Source organism: Dermacentor variabilis, chromosome 1, assembly GCF_050947875.1.
Source record: "Dermacentor variabilis isolate Ectoservices chromosome 1, ASM5094787v1, whole genome shotgun sequence".
In the NCBI taxonomy this organism is placed as follows: Eukaryota; Metazoa; Arthropoda; class Arachnida; order Ixodida; family Ixodidae; genus Dermacentor; species Dermacentor variabilis.
The window spans coordinates 84,825,745-84,845,441 of record NC_134568.1 but is presented as its reverse complement, the minus strand read 5'-3'; the positions used below and the strand labels follow the sequence as shown (position 1 = coordinate 84,845,441).

General features: G+C 42.6%; 1 protein-coding gene and 1 non-coding gene across 4 annotated transcripts in view; one reads left to right on the top strand and one right to left on the bottom strand.

Annotated features, from left to right (window-relative positions):
- Window positions 1–19,697, bottom strand: part of LOC142580107 (DENN domain-containing protein 1A-like) — a 124,302-nt gene that overhangs the window by 90,345 nt on the left and 14,260 nt on the right. For all 3 annotated transcript variants that reach the window (XM_075690911.1, XM_075690921.1, XM_075690928.1), the window contains 7 exons: window positions 19,611–19,664; window positions 19,105–19,166; window positions 18,782–18,880; window positions 18,041–18,091; window positions 17,427–17,472; window positions 14,463–14,564; window positions 3,327–3,554 (listed from right to left, as the gene is read on the bottom strand). In XM_075690911.1, coding sequence (XP_075547026.1) covers window positions 3,327–3,554; window positions 14,463–14,564; window positions 17,427–17,472; window positions 18,041–18,091; window positions 18,782–18,880; window positions 19,105–19,166; window positions 19,611–19,664 — 642 coding nt within the window. The remainder of the gene's footprint in view (window positions 1–3,326; window positions 3,555–14,462; window positions 14,565–17,426; window positions 17,473–18,040; window positions 18,092–18,781; window positions 18,881–19,104; window positions 19,167–19,610; window positions 19,665–19,697) is intronic.
- Window positions 8,947–9,131, top strand: LOC142567792 (U2 spliceosomal RNA). The gene has a single exon (XR_012825238.1). It is a non-coding gene; the product is annotated as a U2 spliceosomal RNA (small nuclear RNA).

Sequence of the window (19,697 nt, the reverse complement as noted above, 5' to 3'; positions counted from 1 at the left end):
CTCCATGAGGTGCGCTGGCCGAGGGGAGAACGAGAGTGATGCGGAGGAGGAAGAGAAAATGCAAAGTGAGTGAGCGAACGAAGAGGAAAAAAAATCCGAGGACACCTAAGCACTTTTTATGTGTTGTGAATGCAAAAGCATTAATGTCCAATTTAACACTGCTGAGCAGTGCTTCGAGCTTTGAGCTGCAAGTAATGTACCATCACGGTACGTGCTGCCGAAGCCAACAAGCAGCAGCAGCCTGCAGTGCGAACGCCACATGCCACCGACATTCAGCCCGACGACTGAGTGAGGAAGCAGCAGCGGCCCCCAATGCCGGCAGGCATGCACATCACCTAAGCCTAGTAGGGATGAGAAAGAGAGATAGGGACTGCATGCCGGCTTCCGAGAGCGAGATGGCGGCACCTGTGCGCGTGCGTCATGGGACTGTCTCGCTGACCACTCATCTTGCCCCGCAATGTTGCATCGCCGTATCTGCTCCGTCAAGGTGTGCTGGTGATGTGACGTCATGACAATGCAACACTGTTTTGTCTGCTCTGCTCCGTCAAAGCACGCTCGTGACATGGCATTGCTGCCAATGGGAATTTAGGTGCCATTTTGCTGCTGCAGACGCCGGCTTTTTGCTCAATGGGCCATTTGATGCGAAAGCATCAAAAGAAAAAAAAAGCAAACATGGCGGCAGCATGCTGGCTCAGCATGGGTTGCCTAGGCAATGGAGAAGCCTTTTGTTCTGGCCACGTGTCAGCGGCACGCAGTCCGCACCGTGCGCATTGTCGCTCTTTAGCCCTTCAGTTTGTGCTCAGAAAGTAAATACAATTGCAAACTAATATTTTTGGATATGGACAGGGTATTAAAATGTCTGGATTATCGGACAGGCCAGAAAAACAAATTTTCATGGTAAAATCTTATTTTTTTTTTCCACTCCAGCACCACAGAAGAATAGGTTGAGGCTGTGAGTGCATTTCACATTTACTCGCCGCAATAAACGTTATCGTAAAGTGAAGATTTTGTGTGTGACCTTGACTCCACGACGAAGTCAGGTTAAGCTGTGTTCCGCAACTTCACATTGTCCACACGCGAGTTTTCACCATTTACAGCAGTATACAAGCATAAAAAAACTTTTGCTATACGCATTCACATTAGGTAGTCGTCGGCTGATCGCCCACAAACCCTACTTTACGCGTGCTGCCCTCAGTTCAGCCAGTATGCGAATCTCGTGCCAGATCTCCGTGCATTCATCTACAGGTACGGACATATATCAAGGGTAAGCTTCCTACGACGACGTGCCACCTGGCATGCCCTCCGGCTAGACCTAACCAGCATCATCTCATTGGCAGTCAGCTACCAAAGTAGCTGATTGCTACGACTGAATGGATGTCTCATTTTCCCTTAATTTCTTCTCTCTACATTGCGGGTTTCCGCAGAACTATTACGTCAAACTCTTGCCTTTGCTTTGAATTGCTGACAAATTCAACTTCGCCCTGCCATCTGCTAGCTGCCTGGTTAGCTCAGACGGTAGAGCGGCTGCCCCGGAAAAGCCGTAGTCCTGAGTTTGAGTCCCGGACCAGGACTAATTTTTCTTCAACTGCAAGGCTTTTCTTTCAAGGAACCAGTATGGATTTCTTTTGCAGCTATTGCTGCGATTGGGTGGTTGTCTCACTTTCTCTTAATTAAGTCCTCACGTAGGATGGTGGTGATGAAACAATGCTTCAAATGCTTTATCATTATATTCATCATACAGTTAAACCTGCAAGCTCACATAGTTCGGCTGCAGTGACCTTTCAAGTTGTTTTAGCGGTTCAGAGAAACCACACATCTAACGACAGTGATCAGTTTGGCATTGCTAAAAGGCGCTATGGTTTTTCTTTTTTTTTGAGTGCTTCAATGCCAGAGAAGAGATGCAGTATCAAGGCATACTGAATTTTGCTGTTGTAACCCATACCTAAGAAAAAATGTGCACAGGTGCGAAAATAAGTCACCCTGCTTGAAAACTTCACTATTCTGATGTAAATGTTCAAGAATCATTAAAAACTGCACTTGCTATATATAAGACGATGTCATTAGACTTTGATTACCATTGCAAATACCATGAACCTCAATATGACACCAATAACAGGATATGAAAACCTTCCTGTTCTTACACCAGCATGCACGATTCGCATAAAAATGTGCCCACCTTGTTTACCATGTTCAGAAGTGCTTCGACGGAGGCTACTTGGTATGGTGCGACTTATGGTTGTGCTGCTAAGCGCTAAGGTGACACCTACAGAGTTGTTGCAAGATCCATGTCCATTTCGTGTTGTTATGTGTGGGTGTGCCACCTAAGCAGTGCAACCATACACCACAAAGTTGTTTACCATGCTGTCATTAGATTGTGTTCATTGTTATGCTAGCCATTAAATTTGATGAAATAACATTGCTAGACTCTGCTGTCACTGTCTGCTCACAGGAGCTGGCAACATCCTGCTCACAATCTCCCACACTAAAAGGAGCCAAAATGCACCCAGCAAGCGTGCCAACAAGTGCCACACCAGCTAATGCTATAGCAACATATTTTTCTCATGCATTAAACATGAACGCTTCTCACGGAAGCTACTGAAATGCATATGAAACATGAAAATGTTAAAGCAAAAATGTAAAGCAAGAATACATTGCAAAATAAAAATTTTGCTTTGAAATCAAGGGAAATGTTAAAGCGGAATGAGACGAGTTCTTAACAAACCAAGGTGTGACTGTGCCAATTATAAATTGGAGACATACTGAACTTTGGGACTCAGTGGAACTACCAAAAGTGAAAGTTTACATTTCACATCAGATACATTTTTCTCACTCAAGTTTTCACTTTACAAAGAAAGTAGCACCCATGATACTCGTGTTATTTTTTACAAATACCTACAAACCACTACTAGTTAAAAAGTAATAAATGTTTATCTTGGCTTCTAAATAGAGTGGAATCTCGATAAATGGAAATCACTTAATTGGAACACCACCCTCATGGTTGGTTGGTTTTGTATTCATGCAATTGTATTCAGCTTTGTCTCTCAGTAAATGAAACTCCTGATAAATGGAACCAATTTCCCTGGTCCCTTTAGGTTCCGTTTAAAGAGATCACTGTATGTCCCAAAAAGGCGCATGCATTGTTGCCCAACTTTTAACCACGCCAGCAGTCTTGAAAAAGCTTATCATCCTGGTTGGGAGAACATGGACACAGATTAGCACACAGAGCCTTGTCTGTTTCTTTCTTGCATTTGTTGAACCCTAATACATTAGGTATTGGTGTCAAGAATATTTTACGAAATATTTCACAGCACAAAAGCATTTCTTGCCTGATGAAAAATCTGGAGCTGCAGCATGCGTTCTAAAAAGGGTCGAAGGCTGGCAGGACGTGACTGCAGGAAGCGGTCAGGGTCAAACGTAATTCGCTGGCCCACCTCCATGCGAACGGCTTCCCGGTAGCCACCCATCAGGGCCACTAGTGCACGAAGGAATGCCTGTGACACACCATCACCCAGTGTCTGGTGATGTGTGCGCAGACTGCGCTTCAGTGGCATCACCTGCAGCATAAGCAAGAAGTGCGTTTGTCATTGCCTTCTGTCTAAACGATCTGTAACAAGCCACATTTATACATTTCGTCTACATAGCCGAAATAAAAATATATTTAATGGCTTAATGTCTTGAAACAGCACACATGCTTATGAGGGGTGTCGCAGTGGAGGACTCCACATTAATTCTGAAAACTTGGGGCTCTTGAATGTGCACCCAAAGAATGGTAGATGAGCGTTTCTGCATTTGGTCCCCATCGTAATGCCGTTGCCATGGTCTGGAATGAAACCTGCAACCTTGTGCTCAGCAGTAGAAGAAGCAAAAATGAGTTGTGTGCCAAAGCTACAGCTACAAGAGCTATGAATTAACTTTCATCACCTGAGGTAACAAGCACCACAATTTTGGTTTACAGGCATTACGCTCTCACCAGAATGCAGTAGCCACAGCTTTTCAGCCACTACAATTCAAGCCGCCCCCCATCTCGACACACACTTTCTGAGGACAAAAATTCACAAAAAGGAAAGAAAAAAGTTTCACCAAACTGAGCTGCCGCAATGCATGCATCACAGCCACGACCGGACAGGAGTGGGGCCAGTGCCCAGCACTAGTCCATCATGGCACAGTAGGATAGGTTCCGAATGCTATTAGTGGATAGAGCTAGCTGTTTCTTTTTTTTTTTTGCCACCAATTATAGGGTGCAACATTGCCTGTTGCTCTATTCCTCCATCCAGTGAAGTTGCTGTTTCCTTTTTTTTTACCTTCTTTGTGAATTGACGAACATTTGTGTGACGGTTTGCTGTCATTAATCTAAGGGCACATTAGTACTTCAGGCAATTTTAAGCGATTCTGTGCATCAAGCCTGTCAGTCGGGAATGATGGGTAGGCACAAAAAGGTGGGCACCTAGACAACATTGTCCCAACATCATTTGCGATAATGCCCACAGATTTAGCAGGTAGTTATATGCCTGACTTGTGAAAGAGCCACACCTTGCTAAAATTAAAAGAAAAAAAAAGGAAGTGCAGGTCTTACACAAGTAAATACGGACACCATGCATACACTCACTTCGAGGTAAGTTGCCACATGAATATAACATGCACAGTTGGACTTTGATTACAGTGAACTTTGATTTGATGAAATTCAAGATTTACCAAAATTTCAGCAACTTACAATCTTCAACTCCATTGTTTGCAATCGAATTTTACAATATTTAACTCCAATTTCAGTGCTTTTTGGAAGTAGCGTAGTAGTAATCTTGCACTGCTGTTTCAATTTAATACTAAAGTCGTTACACATAACATGTACAAGCCTATATAAGGTGAATGTAATAAACTAGAAAAAGAAAGGTTGAGACATATTTCATCATCTGCATGTACTTTTGGCTGCGAACAAAAGTTGTTGGAAAGTATATATAAAAGGCTGTCAATCTAAATGCACTGCTGTGACTTCTGCCATCCTTGTAGAAAATCCACACAGGGCCCCCATTCCATTAATGTCCCCCACTTGAGCACTTCAGTGCCATAGAGGATGGATAAATGGCAGGGAGTGTCATGCCCCCATCTTGAAGCCTACTCATCAAAAATGACAAGTGTGAAAAATGAAAAAAAAAAAATCTTTCTTTTGTTACCACTGCTTGTGCCAAGCAGTCTTTGCTTTGTTGCCAGTGGCAGTCACTGAGATGCATATTACAGCCCTGTATAGTGCTACGAGTACACTGGAATACTACATTTCTGTTACACCACTTAGCTACTAAGTTCATTTGCACTGACTTTTCATACAGAGTTGGTACTCCATGATGAATGGAGCTGAATACTATGTTTGGGTGCATTACGCATGGGTTTCATTCATTCGACCAGCTTGCAGCATAGATACTTTGCTGCAAGCAGGTTGTACAGCTTAAACCAGATGGCATCTTTATTCTGCTTCGCTTCTGCATCTATTGGTGGCGTTGCGTAGGACCGAAATGCAGGATGCAATGTGGCTGTGCACTGCATTTATATTGCTGGCAGGTTGCAAAGCATGGTGGGTTTATTAAAACATGGCATGAAAAAAAAAAAAAGAAATGTGCCCCATTCTGAATTGCAGAAACATTGAAGAGTCTATGATGGCATGGAGCTCGTTTGTGCGCTAAGTACAGATGCCTCAGCTGCATCAAGACTGTTGGCTGTTTAGTGCCAAATTGTAAAATTGTACAAGCGAGATGCTAACCCAGCAGTGTCCTTTCATAAACAGCCATAAGCTTTGATTGCATCACGTATGTAGTAGCATCATGTAATAATAATATTTGGGGTTTTACGTGCCAAAACCACTTTCTGATTATGAGGCACGCCGTAGTGGAGGACTCCGGAAATTTTGACCACCTGGGGTTCTTTAACGTGCACCTAAATCTAAGCACACGGGTGTTTTCGCATTTCGCCCCCATCGAAATGCGGCCGCCGTGGCCGGGATTCGATCCCGCGACCTCGTGCTCAGCAGCCCAGTAGTAGCATCATGTGTGAGATGAATGGGTGAGTGACCTATTGACTGCTATGGCATTGCTTTTTCCCAACCATCGCATGCATATTAATTTTTGATTGAATTCTAGGGTTTTATGCGTCGAAACCACATTATGATTATGAGGCACACCAGCAGTGGGGGACTCCGGATTAATTCTGACCACCTGGGTTCTTTATTGTGCACCCAATCCACGGTACACAGGCGTTTTTTGCATTTTTCCCCATCAAAATGTGGCCGCAGCCGCCAGGATTCAATCCTGGCGGCTCCAGGATTCAATCCTTGACAATTACTCCTTCCCACTCTTGGTATACTTCACCGCAATACTTTACATATTCTTCACCGCGTAACACTCCTGTATTGAGGCAAAGATGACTTTCGTGAACTAACTTAGGCAATGCGTTGCGCATTCCGACCTTTGAAGTCATTGGCGAGGATTATAAAGTAAATGCCTTAGAAAGGCGTAGTCAGCACCATTGCTAACAGTGACGAATTCTTTCAATGAAAAACACGACACCGAACAGCAAAGTATGTAGGCATAGCAGTGCCGCGGTAACAGTGTACTAGAAGGGGCAGTGCTGCGGGAGGCACTCTCCGCATGGCTTAGGCGGTGTAGCCAGTAGCAGCGGCGCTGCAATCGACCACTCTTGAAAAAGCAGCACACAAAATGCTCGCGTGCACTGTGATGTACACATATGTTTGACGAGTGCAGGAAGTTTTGTTCAGATTTCTGGCCGAAGTACTTCGTTTATTTGGTCTGTATTCTCTGTTTACGATCAGACAATGCAATACGTATTGTTTTTTGCCACAGATGCTAAAGTGTTTTCTGAAATTACTCTAGCACGACTGCCCTCGCCGCTGGAACCTAGCCACGCTGTCAAGAAAATGGCCACTTTCGATCGCAATGGAGTCCCATCCCGATGAACTTTTTTCAACACGATAGAAAATTATCACTACTATACATTCAGCAACCAGGATCAAGTTTGTATAGCTTACAGAGCTTGAGAACGCAGACAGTCTATACGAACTCGAATGAGCAGATTCGAACAGTACATAATTGCAATCAAGTGACCAAATGCCAGGATAACTACATGTAACTAGTCCCCGCAACATTGAAAGCAATTGTATAAGGAAGAGTAAATGAAGCTGTTATGTTGCATGTTCGTTCTCTCCTTGGCATATCATTCAACAGCACATTATAGGGGACGCCTTAGATGAAAACAGAAACTGCGCTAATGAATAACGTCGAACAGCTGGACTTATTGCTCTTGATGCAAACAGAAATGCTCACGAATTGAAAAGCAACAGAGAAAACTTGCATGCACAGATTGAAATCACATACGCCCACATAAATTATTTACCGTATTTACTCGATTCTAACGCGCACATGACCTAAAAAAAAGTCCTATACAGTACCGCACACCTCATTCTTTCTTACAGAAATACAAATTTCTCTCAATTGGAAAAAACGAAAGATTTACTCCCGATGCACTAAAGTTGCGATAAATAAAAAAGGTCACAGTGGTCACCCGAAAAGCGAAGCATCGGTTACGATAGCAAATTAGTAGACAGCTATACGAAACTTAAGGATAGTAGTTTTATCGGCCATATAAACTTTTAAACATTTGCTTACTAACTAAACTAACCAGTGTGGTGTCACGTGTGCACAAGCAAACATGAACACGTTTCACTCAATGACCGCGGAAACTCTATATGCTGGAGTGAGGAAGTGCAGTAGCAGGAGCGAAGGAATTGACTTTTGTGTGGCCTCTCGCTTCGACACGAACTAAGCGACGAGACCACAGAACGGTGTGCTTAGATGCGTAGACTCTTGTCTCCGTCGCATATTGCTTTCAAGATAGAAGCGGTGCGGTCGCATTGTATGTAGCAGTCGATGCTGTAGAATGCCTCTCCTGTTTGCGCCAGTCCCGCACGCAAAGTTTCGGGAACTCTGAATGCCCGTAATGTGGCCCAACTTCCGTCCGCCTCCGCACACGTGATCGCTTTCCTTTTAATTGTGACATCGTGATGAACTCAGCATGTCTTTGCAGTCGGTACTCCCATGCTGACAGAGCAAATGCAGAAAACGGAAAGACAGACAATGCACTAACCTAAGCCAAAGGAAGCATTGTCTAAGCATACGTACTACAGCAAATGGAGAAAGCTACAGCAGCTAGGCTTGACGCGCATACAAAGCAGCCATCTTGAAATGCCAATGTGGATATGGTAATGCAGATTTAGGGTTGTACTCGATTCTATCGCAAAAACAAATTTTGGACCCGTTTTATCGGAAAAAAGAAGTCCACGTTAGGAGTACATACGGTATTCTGAAAAATGCAGTGCCCCTCTACTCTGTGAAGGTGGATGACCAGTGAAGCTGTGTATGTGGGCCCCTTGATGGTGAACGGAAGGTGAAGCACAACTAGTCACTCCTTCACAATGTTGTGCCTCGGAGAGTGATGAGGCACAGTGGGTATGCATACCCATGTAGTGTTGCAAAACGCGGCACAACACCTTTTACTAATGAATTCTGGCACGTAGAACAGACAAGCACCCCACCGCACTCCGAGGGCACACACTACTTCACCGTAGCCAAGGCGATCGTGCGTTGGCCGACGTCCCGCAGTGCAGCAATGGTTGTGAGGTCACTTGAACATCACAAATGGTCACATATAATACAGGCCACACAAAACTGTTTCCCCACAACCACCTTCTGAAACCTAGCCGTTGCTCCGGTGAAATGTTCCAAGTTTGTGGGATCGGGGCCACATGGACAGTGCGCATTTCTTTCCGCCTCACGGTCCTGGTGGTCAGCACGCTTATGAGACTGCCACCACGGGAGAGCGGAAGGAAAGGAAAGGAGAAATGCAAGCGCTTGGAATGCTGACAAAGAGAGGGCGGTACGAACATAGATATTGCCGACACGGGTCAAAGTGTAGTATCTGTTCTTATCAACTTAATATCCGATATGGGTTGTATTTGGACTGAAGATATTAAATGTATTTTTGCAAGTTGGCGGAGTGCTTAAAGCCTGCTTCACCTCCGCAGTGGGTAGGCCCTGTATTGCACTAGTATCTTCGGGATCGGCCCAAATATGGGGAGAAATTCTCAATCTACATGGCTCAATAGACCCACACAATTTTTTCCAGAACCTAGCCATATACAGCTTCACTGTAAAAGTCACTAAAATTCATCTGAAGAAACCATGTTGCACCCGCACAGTAAATATGAATGAGCAGAAGGAGAGGACTAGCACAACGGTGATGCCGGAAGCCAAGCGATAGCTTTGCTGAAATGGAAAAGCAGCTCATTGTTGTATTTATGGTGACCATGTTTTGCCGATCAGTTTAACCCAGTGAAAACACTTCGTTCATAGGACATCTGAATCATGTCCCAATGTCCATGCACCATTTCGGATACAAATAGGACATCTGCTGGACGTTGGCCTTGGATATCTTAGTACGAATGTCCCAAGGTTATCCAACATGGACATTTTTTCGACATGCACATGAATATTTGTTTTCCAATTGAAGCTATGTCTCATGAGTTTCCTCGTAACAGAATTATGTTACCTGGCATGTTCAAATTACAATCTGAAGCTATCATGTCTGCAGCTTGTGTTTACGTCATACTACAATTTTTCCGACGCAATTTACTTTGAAAACTTCAATTAGTGCAACCGCGTAATTGTGCTTGGCGTAAGGCCTACAATAATGAGGAGTATGCTGCACTTGCGCACACGTGTGCATGCGCATAACATGTGCACACAATGTACCTGCTCTTGATGCATGGGCACTCTGCCCGTTGCGTCACCGTGTGCTGTGACGGTAATTTGCATTATGGCGAACAATACGCAAAAGGCCCTGGCATATGTACGTAAAATGTACGCAGCTTGTCCACATAATGTCCCTCGTGGACATGCAATGGATTACCGCAGGATGTATTCGACACATCCCTAGAATATCGATATCCTAGCAGTGGATGTCGATAGAATATCCATAAAATGCAATTCTTGTCACTGAGGATATGCGTACGGCATTTTACAAATGGGGCACAATTCCGTGGTCTGTGTAATCTGTAACTAAATGCTCACTACACAGGCATCACAGCGCATGGGGAAACACACAAGAGCGGGTAGGGTGCCGAAAAATGATATCTGGACTCAGATATCTGGATATCAGTTTTCCACACTAGTGCAATGACAGCATTAATTGGTATTGTAATGGGCACAAGAACAAGTGACCTGCATTACAAAAGTTCGGCTGGTTGCTTTTCTTCAGCAAATCCTAGTCTCCGTAACAACGAAAGTAAGTTTAAATTAAGCAGCTACATTGTACAATTGTTTTCTTCTTGGCACACCTTTTAAGAGCACATTAGGTGAGACCCCGGAAAATGAGAACTGCACAAACACATAATGTCGCACAATATCAGCCACCGGCCTCATTGTTGAAGCAAGCTGAAATGTTCACGAATTTAAAAGCAGCAGATACTCAGAGAAAGCAGACAAAACACCCCCTATCAAGCACTTTGAAGCCACACAACAAACAGGCACTGCATGCAAGAGTGAGCGATTGCAGCGCCGCCGCTCCTTTTGCCACCAGCGGCTTCAGCTGCCCCTATGCGGTGCTGCCTCCGTGTGCCGCAATGCCCCTTTTAGTTCACTGTACCGCGGTGGTGGCTATGTCTGCCAGCGGACCTGCGTGCGAGAGCACCGGTTCGAGGTGGCAAGATAATAAACATGGTGGCGGTGATGGCTTCGATGACGTCGTTTCGGATTTGCGGTCATGGCAAAATGTCCAGAAAATTGGAAGGTGAAGGGCTCTTGCATCCTGAATTTCAGACGTTCTTATACATTGATTCAACGGGGTACGTGGTGGTGCTGCGAAGGCGTCCGCATTATCGGATATGTCCGGAAAATCAGTTGTTGACTGTATACGCGGCTATGTGCTGCGTGTGGTAACTCGCACCGACATACAGGAGTGCTAAAAAGCTATATGCCTGACCAAAAAGAATTTGACAGATGAACAAAACTTTGCCCATCCACTGACATATCCATTATTAAAAACCACCAAGTTCAATACACCTAACATGTCTGAAGGTCTTTAACAAACCTAAAAAAAATTCTAATGTATGGCCACTGCAAAAGCTAAAATTTTAGTTACCCCTCAAAATTATTTCATTTTTTTAAGATTTTCAGGTTTTCTTCTTTTGTACATGGTTGGAAAGCAGACAATATTGAACACACTCAGATCCCATCAATATATTGATTACACGGAATGGTTTGTTTCCTACCCCAACACTGTGAGCAGGTTACATTAACATGCAAGGCAAACAGACCTTTCCCAAGCTGTCTTCATCCCTTCCCGCTGTCTTCCCTTCAACAGCTCCTTAGGTTTACAGAGCAAGGAAGAGGAAGACTATCTCATTTGAACCCACTTTCTACACTAGAAAGCTGTGGAAAGGCTTTTCTCAAGACTAGGCTTCTGCCTGCAGAGAAGTAGACAACTACCATAGCAATGATTTTGGTTTGCTTTCTTGTCTATAGTAACTTCATAAATCTCATTAACAATAATTTTAGCTACTGCAAATGTTCTGGCTGGACCACTGAAAATTCACCAAATACCTAAATTTAAAATCAACCGCTCAGTTAACCAATCGAGTTCTGCAGAAACCTGCAAGGTGGCTGGAGTTTCACGAAAGGAAAATCAACCATTTCCCTAATAACAGCAAAATGCTGCAAAGGAAACCCATACAATTACCTCGAAAAGCAAGCTTCATAATCAAAGAAGAAATCATTCTGGTCAGAAAACTAAACTTGGGATGACTGCCTTGATGAAGTCGTCACTATCAATCAAGCTAGATGGAGGCTTGCTTGATATAGGATATGGCAGCATGAAGGTGAATTATTAGTAGACTATTCTAAGTGCAGCAGGAAGCTAGAATGATAACTAATCAAATTAGCTCCAGAGAAATGCACATTGCGGACGAGATTCCTTGTAAGGGAAATTTGCCATCTACCTGGTAAAAGAGTAACGTCGCAAAGACAACCCATTCTAACAATGGTAGGTCAGAAACTCTTGACCACTCAACCATACTGATGACACAAACTTTCACAGGTTACTGTAAGTCACGAAAAAGTGGTGGTGCCTGAATTCTATAGTTATGTTCGCTGACATATACGAGTGAAAGTTAGGCACTTCCCCCCCCCCCCCCCCAGAATTTGCTTACAAAACAAAAAATTTCTGCAAAAACCATCAAATTTACTTGTCAAAATCAGCAATATAGTGTGTGATTATAAGTGTATGTGATTATAAGCTGTCATATACAATGCACACAACTAAAATGGGTCCTTAATGAAATGTCTGTTGAAGTATTTTTTGCAGCTGCCATCAATGCCATTGTGAAGCACAATAACCCTTTTCTCAGTATTTATGGCAGTGTCATGTTGTTTGCATGCTTCTTTCATTTATTGTAATAGTCAGTGCTCCCTCAATATTCCTTGTGTGGCAGCGTAGTGGCAACATTAGGATTCAGCATGGCGTCATTTCTTCTCGAACTTCCCATGGTGTGGGGATTCACTTGGGTGCCACTTCAATTGCCTGTTTCATTGCACTTAACTTAGTTATGTTTGTTTTGTTAAGAAGGCAACTGAAGGGAATTTCTTTTCCTTCGTTTCTTTCCTTTTTTTTTTTTGAGTTCCGCAAGGACAAAATGAGTGCATAGACAACTGCCAGACCTGGCATTGATGTCATTGACAGCTGAGAAAATTCCATAGCAGCCAAGTGGCGCCAGAGCTTGTGCCACAGCTGGCATGAAGGCATCGTGATATGTGGAGGAGCTACACAGGAACCAACAACCAGCAACATCAGAGCATGCACCAACCTATCCCAGCATAATGCCTTCCTCCTTAACCCTCTCTCTACTTGTATCACTCCTCCACCCAACTATGCTACCTACTCCCAGAGCCAGATAACCGAAAATCATAAGAAGTTTGCAAAGAAAGTTATCACTTTAAAAGAAATCATACTGTATCTTCATTCATGACTGGAGTAGCACAATGGGACCAGGCCACAGAAAAAGGAGACAACACACAGCATTAACTAGCTGCTGAAATTTCTCATTAGAACGAAGATTCGCCATGATTCATTATCTCCATTCAGTTTGACACAGGATGAACAAGATGGTGTCAAATTTTCATATTAATGTGATGCCATTACCAAAAAAAATTTTGAAGAATTTGTGAGGCAGTGAACAAACTAGCACTCAGGAAAAGGATTCAAGATCGGAATGCGTGCAGTATAAGACATGGCACAGGATTTGTTTACAATAATGCCTTTTTTTGCAGCATTCAGTATAAAGGGCAGGAGAGGTTATTAATAGTGTAAGGCTAAAGGTGCACCATAGCTCACTTTAAGACCTATGTGCAATTTAGTGCTGTGACTGTGGCTATCATTCATTCCTCGATAACTGCAATAAAATGTCTAGAGAAATACTGACAGCATAATTCATAAATGTCAGTCAGCCAGCTATCTTGCTAATGTGAAGTGGCTCTGCTATACCTAGGGAGAAATCTTTGCTTGTCCACTCGATGCATACGTCTTGGTCGGTAGAGAAGCTCCCAGATGTAATATCAGCAGCATTGTTTTCATATCACTTACTTGTGATCTCAGATTGTCCTCACTGAAATTTTGCACAATATTTCTCAACATTAGAGAATGAGGGACACTTACCACTCAACAGGCTCATTTTGTGATGAGAGCTTTCTATTTGCTTTTTTATTTATTTATTTATTTATTTATTAAAAATACCTTACAGGCCCCTTGACAGGGCATTGAGTAAGGGGGGTAATTAAAGTACAAAGTAACTCGACAGAGTACATACGGCTCAAATTTGCAATTTAACACGAAGAAATGGAGGAATCGATACTAAAGTGGTATGACGGCAATATAAGGTTGGGCAGGAAAGAGGGTAACATGAAAAAAAATAAAAATAAAAAGAATATTGGCTGGAATTTATACATATGACAAAACTGCACACAAGAACTAGAGTGTACCAATCACAATGTCGACAGTAAAAAGAAAAGAAACTACAACCAAGGACAGACAACCAAATATGCCTTTATAGAAAAGGAGTGACAATTCAAAATGGCATGCAGCTGAGTGAATTTTACTCTACACCAACATGAATGGGTTGTGCTTGCCAAAAATGTAAGGAAAATTATGCATTGCCATATTAAAGATTGATGAAACATAATACTAAAGGAATTACTGCCTAAGTTTGTGGCAGTGAGTCAGGCTAAGGATTCCTCAGCACCTTTATATGCAGGGCAATGCCACATATTGTATAGTCATCCAAATCATGAAGGGCGCAGCATGCTGAACAGACAATGTTTATGTCAATCTGCACACATCCATAATATGCTACTCACAATTTCACTTGGAAGTGTTTCCACATCCTTGAAGGGGGTTTCAACCTTGTTGTTGTCAACATCCAGGATAACCACTTCACCGAGCTCAGTTTTAGACACCCTCTGGAATTTAGCAGAAACCATCAAGTTATTTGCTAACAGTAGGAAATGTAAATGCACCCAATGTCACAAAACTTTCGATATCAAGTGTGAAATGACTAGATGCCACTTAGGTGGTGATGTTACTAACAGAAGCTACTGGTGGCTGTCCCAGCAGAAATCTTGCAGGTCACAAAAAGTTGGTAGTGTGCGCTTCATCCGTCCACATCCTTGTTCCCTTCTTCGTGATCTTTTTTTTTTTTTTTTTGACAGTGTAAAACTCAGCACAACCTCATTATGAACATCTGTCATGTCAGTACAAATGGCTGTTAATCTTTGAAAAACAATGTGTCCTATTTAAACATTCAGTTTGAGAGCACACTGTGATAGAGCAAGCATTTCCTATCAACCATAAATTGCCAATCCCACATGACAGACAGCATCTGCATGTCATTCATCTTGAAAGAGTTTAAGAGCATTGTCCCAAGTGACTTCCTAAGTATTTTAATGAACGAGAAGAAAGGGGGTTAACCGAGGGGCCCGATTTTTATTAGTCATATCATAAGAAGCCAACAAACACTGACACCAAGGACAACTATTTCCCCTATGTTGTCCTTGGTGTCAGTGTTTGTTGGTTTCTTATGATATTCCTAAGTATTTTGCCACAAAGGGTGGGCAGCGAAACCTCATTAAACCATAATTGGCCGGAGCTCGAAAAAAGTACATAACAAACGGTAGTACTGCTTAATCAAAATAGCATGAGATCGCCCACTTACCTGTCAAAAACGGAACTCGGAGAAAGCGCAATGAAAGGGGAAAAACATGCAGTATTTATTTACTTCGTGCGACAAACGTGTTATTTTCGTTTGATACCGCGGTGGCCTAGCAGTGACGACAGCGGCCTCAAATTGCTGAAGCTGTGAGCCAGCTTTTCAGCCAGCCCCCTCTTCTCTGCAAACACTTGCATGGCAGATTCCTCGTTGGCGTTACATATTCTCCATGCATAGGCGTGGTAGTGTTGCAGAAGTCGCGGGGCACCTTTTCATTGCAGGGTGCTGCTCTCGTCGCGACGATTGCATTTATGAGGCTGACGTGACGCGCAGCTTCTGTCACTGTCGGCCTGAATCGCCCGTGCTGTCGCTTTCCATACCGTCCTTATCCCTGTCGCTAGGCGACACTTCGGCAACAACAGAGGCAATGATGGCGAAAAGTCGAACCTCATAGCAAACACCTCTTCGCGGTCACAGCAGCGCTGCCAAGGAACTGCTGCTTCGCATTCCAAATGCCACACGCCGTAGTCAACAGTAGATTACTGTCGCATGCCAGCGCTGACTTCATGTCACTTTCGATAGCACGAACTTCTAATTTTCCTTCTATGCTGAGCACCCGGCGTCTATTTTATCCGAGCTTCAGCATGATGCGAGTCCTTGTTTGTATGACGCCACAATGCTCTCTGACACGGCGCCGAAATGATGATGTGGCTTAACCCTTTGATTGTCAATGACGTAAATATACGGCGCCGCGAACAAGTCCGAAAATGGTAGATGCCATATATTTACGGTGCCGTCTGTATGTTTAAAAAGCGCGGCAATTTCCTAACTTTTTCTTTTCTGCCATGTGCTGCCACTATGTGGGGATACAAGGAATTTTTTTCGCGTGCCTATCTCTCTCAGTTTTCATTGCATGGTTTGTTTTAGCGCTAGTTTGCTCCCGCGTGTCTATATACTACCGCTCGCGCATTGGCGCGCGTGCGGGCGGGCGGCCGTTTGGATGTTGTTTCGCGAGCAGTTTCGGCTTTTTGCGCTTGCGAAACTGATGGCTATCTCGTTCCTAATCACTCAAAGGGCGACCGCTTGTTTCTCGCTCGTTTAGTGCTCACAGGAGTGCGCACAGGAAGGAAGCCGCCGTGCATGCGTTTCCGTTTCTTTTCTTTTTTTTTTTAAGACTGGCGAAAACTAATTGCCCTAGCTGGTTGGCGATAAGATGAAGATTAGCGCAAGTTTGTCACACGTGTTGCTTTTTTTTGATGGGCACACAACCAAACAGATTTCTTGAGTGCGCGCACCTACGCAGTTCGATTACGCTATGGACGTATGTATTAGTGTAAGAGCAGGAACATTTGAGGCTTGCGAAATATTCTCGTGTGCGGATTTTCAAAGCCTTGAACTATGTGCATAAAAAATGCATAAAATTTTTAATTCTGATAAGTTTATTTCCTTTTTTATTGTTGTTATTCATGAATGAAGAGTGCATATATACCAACGCAAAAGATTTTTTTCTCACTTTACAGTCACCCTAGAAGAATCGGAAGTCCCCAAGAAGAAGTCCCCAAGAAGAATCGGAATCTGAAAAAACGACCCTGGGCGGTCGCATATGGCGAAAAGAATCGACCCTCAAAGGGTTAACGCGCAAATGCACAGGGTGCTTGGAGGCCGTTGTGCTGATTTCTGAGGCTTGTTTTCTGCCAGGTCACCCGATGGAAATGAAGCACTGCCGTGTTTGCGCGACGAAAAGTGGAAACACTAAGTGCTAACCGATATGTACGCAATAAGCTGGTACGGTTTATGCGGATACAAAACAGATTATGTTCAATGGCCGCTGAGTCGGGGATTTGACTTTACTACTTTTAATACGAAACTACCGTTTAAGCGGGTACGGGTTAACGAGGTTTTACTGTATCATAATGTGTGCAGTGTGTATTAATCATGGTAAGTTGCAATGTTGCTGATAAAAAACTAATAAATTTGAATGCACGAATGCATGCACCATAACTTAAGAGAATGTAACTTGTCCAAGAGTCCTTTGTGGACTATACTGTATGCTATATGGCTAACACAACTTCTAAGGCAATACAAATAGTAAAATAAGAGGAAAAAAGCTACTCACTGCTAACGTAACTGCAGGAACACCAATAAGGAATGGCATTGGAGCACTGGAAAAGAAAAAAAAATGATAAGCATATACACTAAGTGAACTTCTGTAACACCAAAGCCAGATCAATCTATAACCATTCCAATCAAATTATGTGCTGTTTTAATTTATCCTTTGCTATTGCCCCTTATGCTACCGCATTGACACTGCCACAAACATCTCCCAGTTAATGTATTTAAAGCACTTTGGAAGTGCCGTGCATTCATAAACAAGTGAAAAAGTGACAATGTTACGCAAAGCAGGAAGAAAAGCTGTATGCATAGAGACACAAGAAATACTCACTGGTGTGCTGATGTCACCAGTAGCATCACTAGTGTTGCTCAGTTTTTCCATAAAAGAATACTCGCTGATTTACATATATAAAGCAAACAGTATTATGGCAGTTTCAGCCAATATCTAAGTACTGTTATTAATTAAAAGGGAATTCATCTGTGTCAGAAATTTCTATTCAGGACCATTGATAGTGACTCCAGTAATTGAACAGGCTCCAGTACTACACCAGCATTAGACTGCACTACTGTTGAAGACAAAAACATGAACCATGATGAGTAGAAAGTACTTTAACAAACCTGAGGTAATCAAGAAGATGATTGGGAAGAACAGGGATATATATGTGCTGCCTGTAATAAAAAAAAGAACAGTGGTGAGAAAAGTCAACAGTGAGACTCCAAGGGGGAAAAAAAAGAAGATATTTTTAAGAAGTCAGCAGGGACCACATACCCACGTTTTATACAGTCATCAAACACATCCATGGTTTGAAGTTGAGATCCAATCAAAGAAGCAAGCAATGATTTCAACAATGCCAGTATGCGCACAAACGAAATAGTTCATGTTAATCAGTATTTTTTGCATTGTGTCTGTGGTAAGCTTAACAAAGGTCTAAAATTATCAGCTTAGAGAGTTCCACCTTAGCTGAATAACACCTGACAACAGTCAGGTACTGTATGTATGCTTTTGAAACATTAAACCCTGTAAAGTATGATAAGTTGATAAGGTTTTTCTTTAAAGGAATACTATTCAAATGGGAATATTCACACTTTCAGATATGGCAACAGACACCTTATGAGCTGAAAATAAAGAGAAGAGGACTTTATTCACAGCATACAGTTATAGAGTGGCTCTTCTTCATCATGACGAAAAAGTAAAAACAACAAACCAAGTCGTTGAAACCCTACGTCTTTGCTGAGCACTATGCACGCACTCTAAACACAGTAGAAAGGAGCCACAAACTATGTACACAGCAAAGTTTTCTTGACATACCAGCAAAGAGTAATTCACAACAAATTCAAACAAGGATCAACATTACTCACCACTCCATGGGATAAATAAGAGCATTCGCTGCCTGAACACAGGCACTTAGCCTGCTGAGGCGTCTTGAGGTGATCAGAATTCTTCGCTCGTGTAGCATGCTGCGTAAGTAACAAAGGCAAATGTGTGAGCTGCTTCATCAGCAATGCACAGTAAACTGAACACACTAAATATCTTAGTCTAAACCATTATCTGACAACTCTGTATTATACAAAAAGAAAAAAGCCAGAATAGTGTCACCAAAACTAGGGAAGGACTGAGGTATGGTGGAATGGAGAAATGATGAAAACTTGTAGATAGATACACATGATAAAAAATAACACACCTTGCAAACAACACAATCATATTTGTTGCATCAACTGCGTTGAAGTATTCCGTCAGATTTCTCTGAAATGAGACAATGCAAGGCTTACTTCAAAGAGAAAATTCTCAGATAAGAAAAATTTATGTAAGAATAACACTAAATAGCCTGAACAGCCACATCTAAGAAAGAAGCCTTCAGTGTTTATTTCATGCCCCTTTTTGTTCATATTTTTAGTTTTGCAGCAACTCCTCCGAACAAAAGAAGAAAAAAAGCCTTCACAAATCAAATACTACAAGCATTAAAAAGAGGACGTCTGCCAAAGCTGCACAACAGGATTGCCATGAGTGAAGATTATTTCACGAAATTTATTACTAAGCCCCAGGCTAATTCTTCTGCAAATGAACCTTCAACTGCAAAATAAATTGCAGTTATTTGTATCTCATTAACTTTCAAACAAATCATTTGATTAGATACCTAAGTGAAAACTCCAAACATTAGTAGGAAAAGCTTGAATAGCAAATACTCACATTTTCAGGAATGCTTGGCAACTTTGTATGATCTGAACAGGCACACTGAAATGGCTGAAATTATTTCTTTTGTTACACACTACAGAA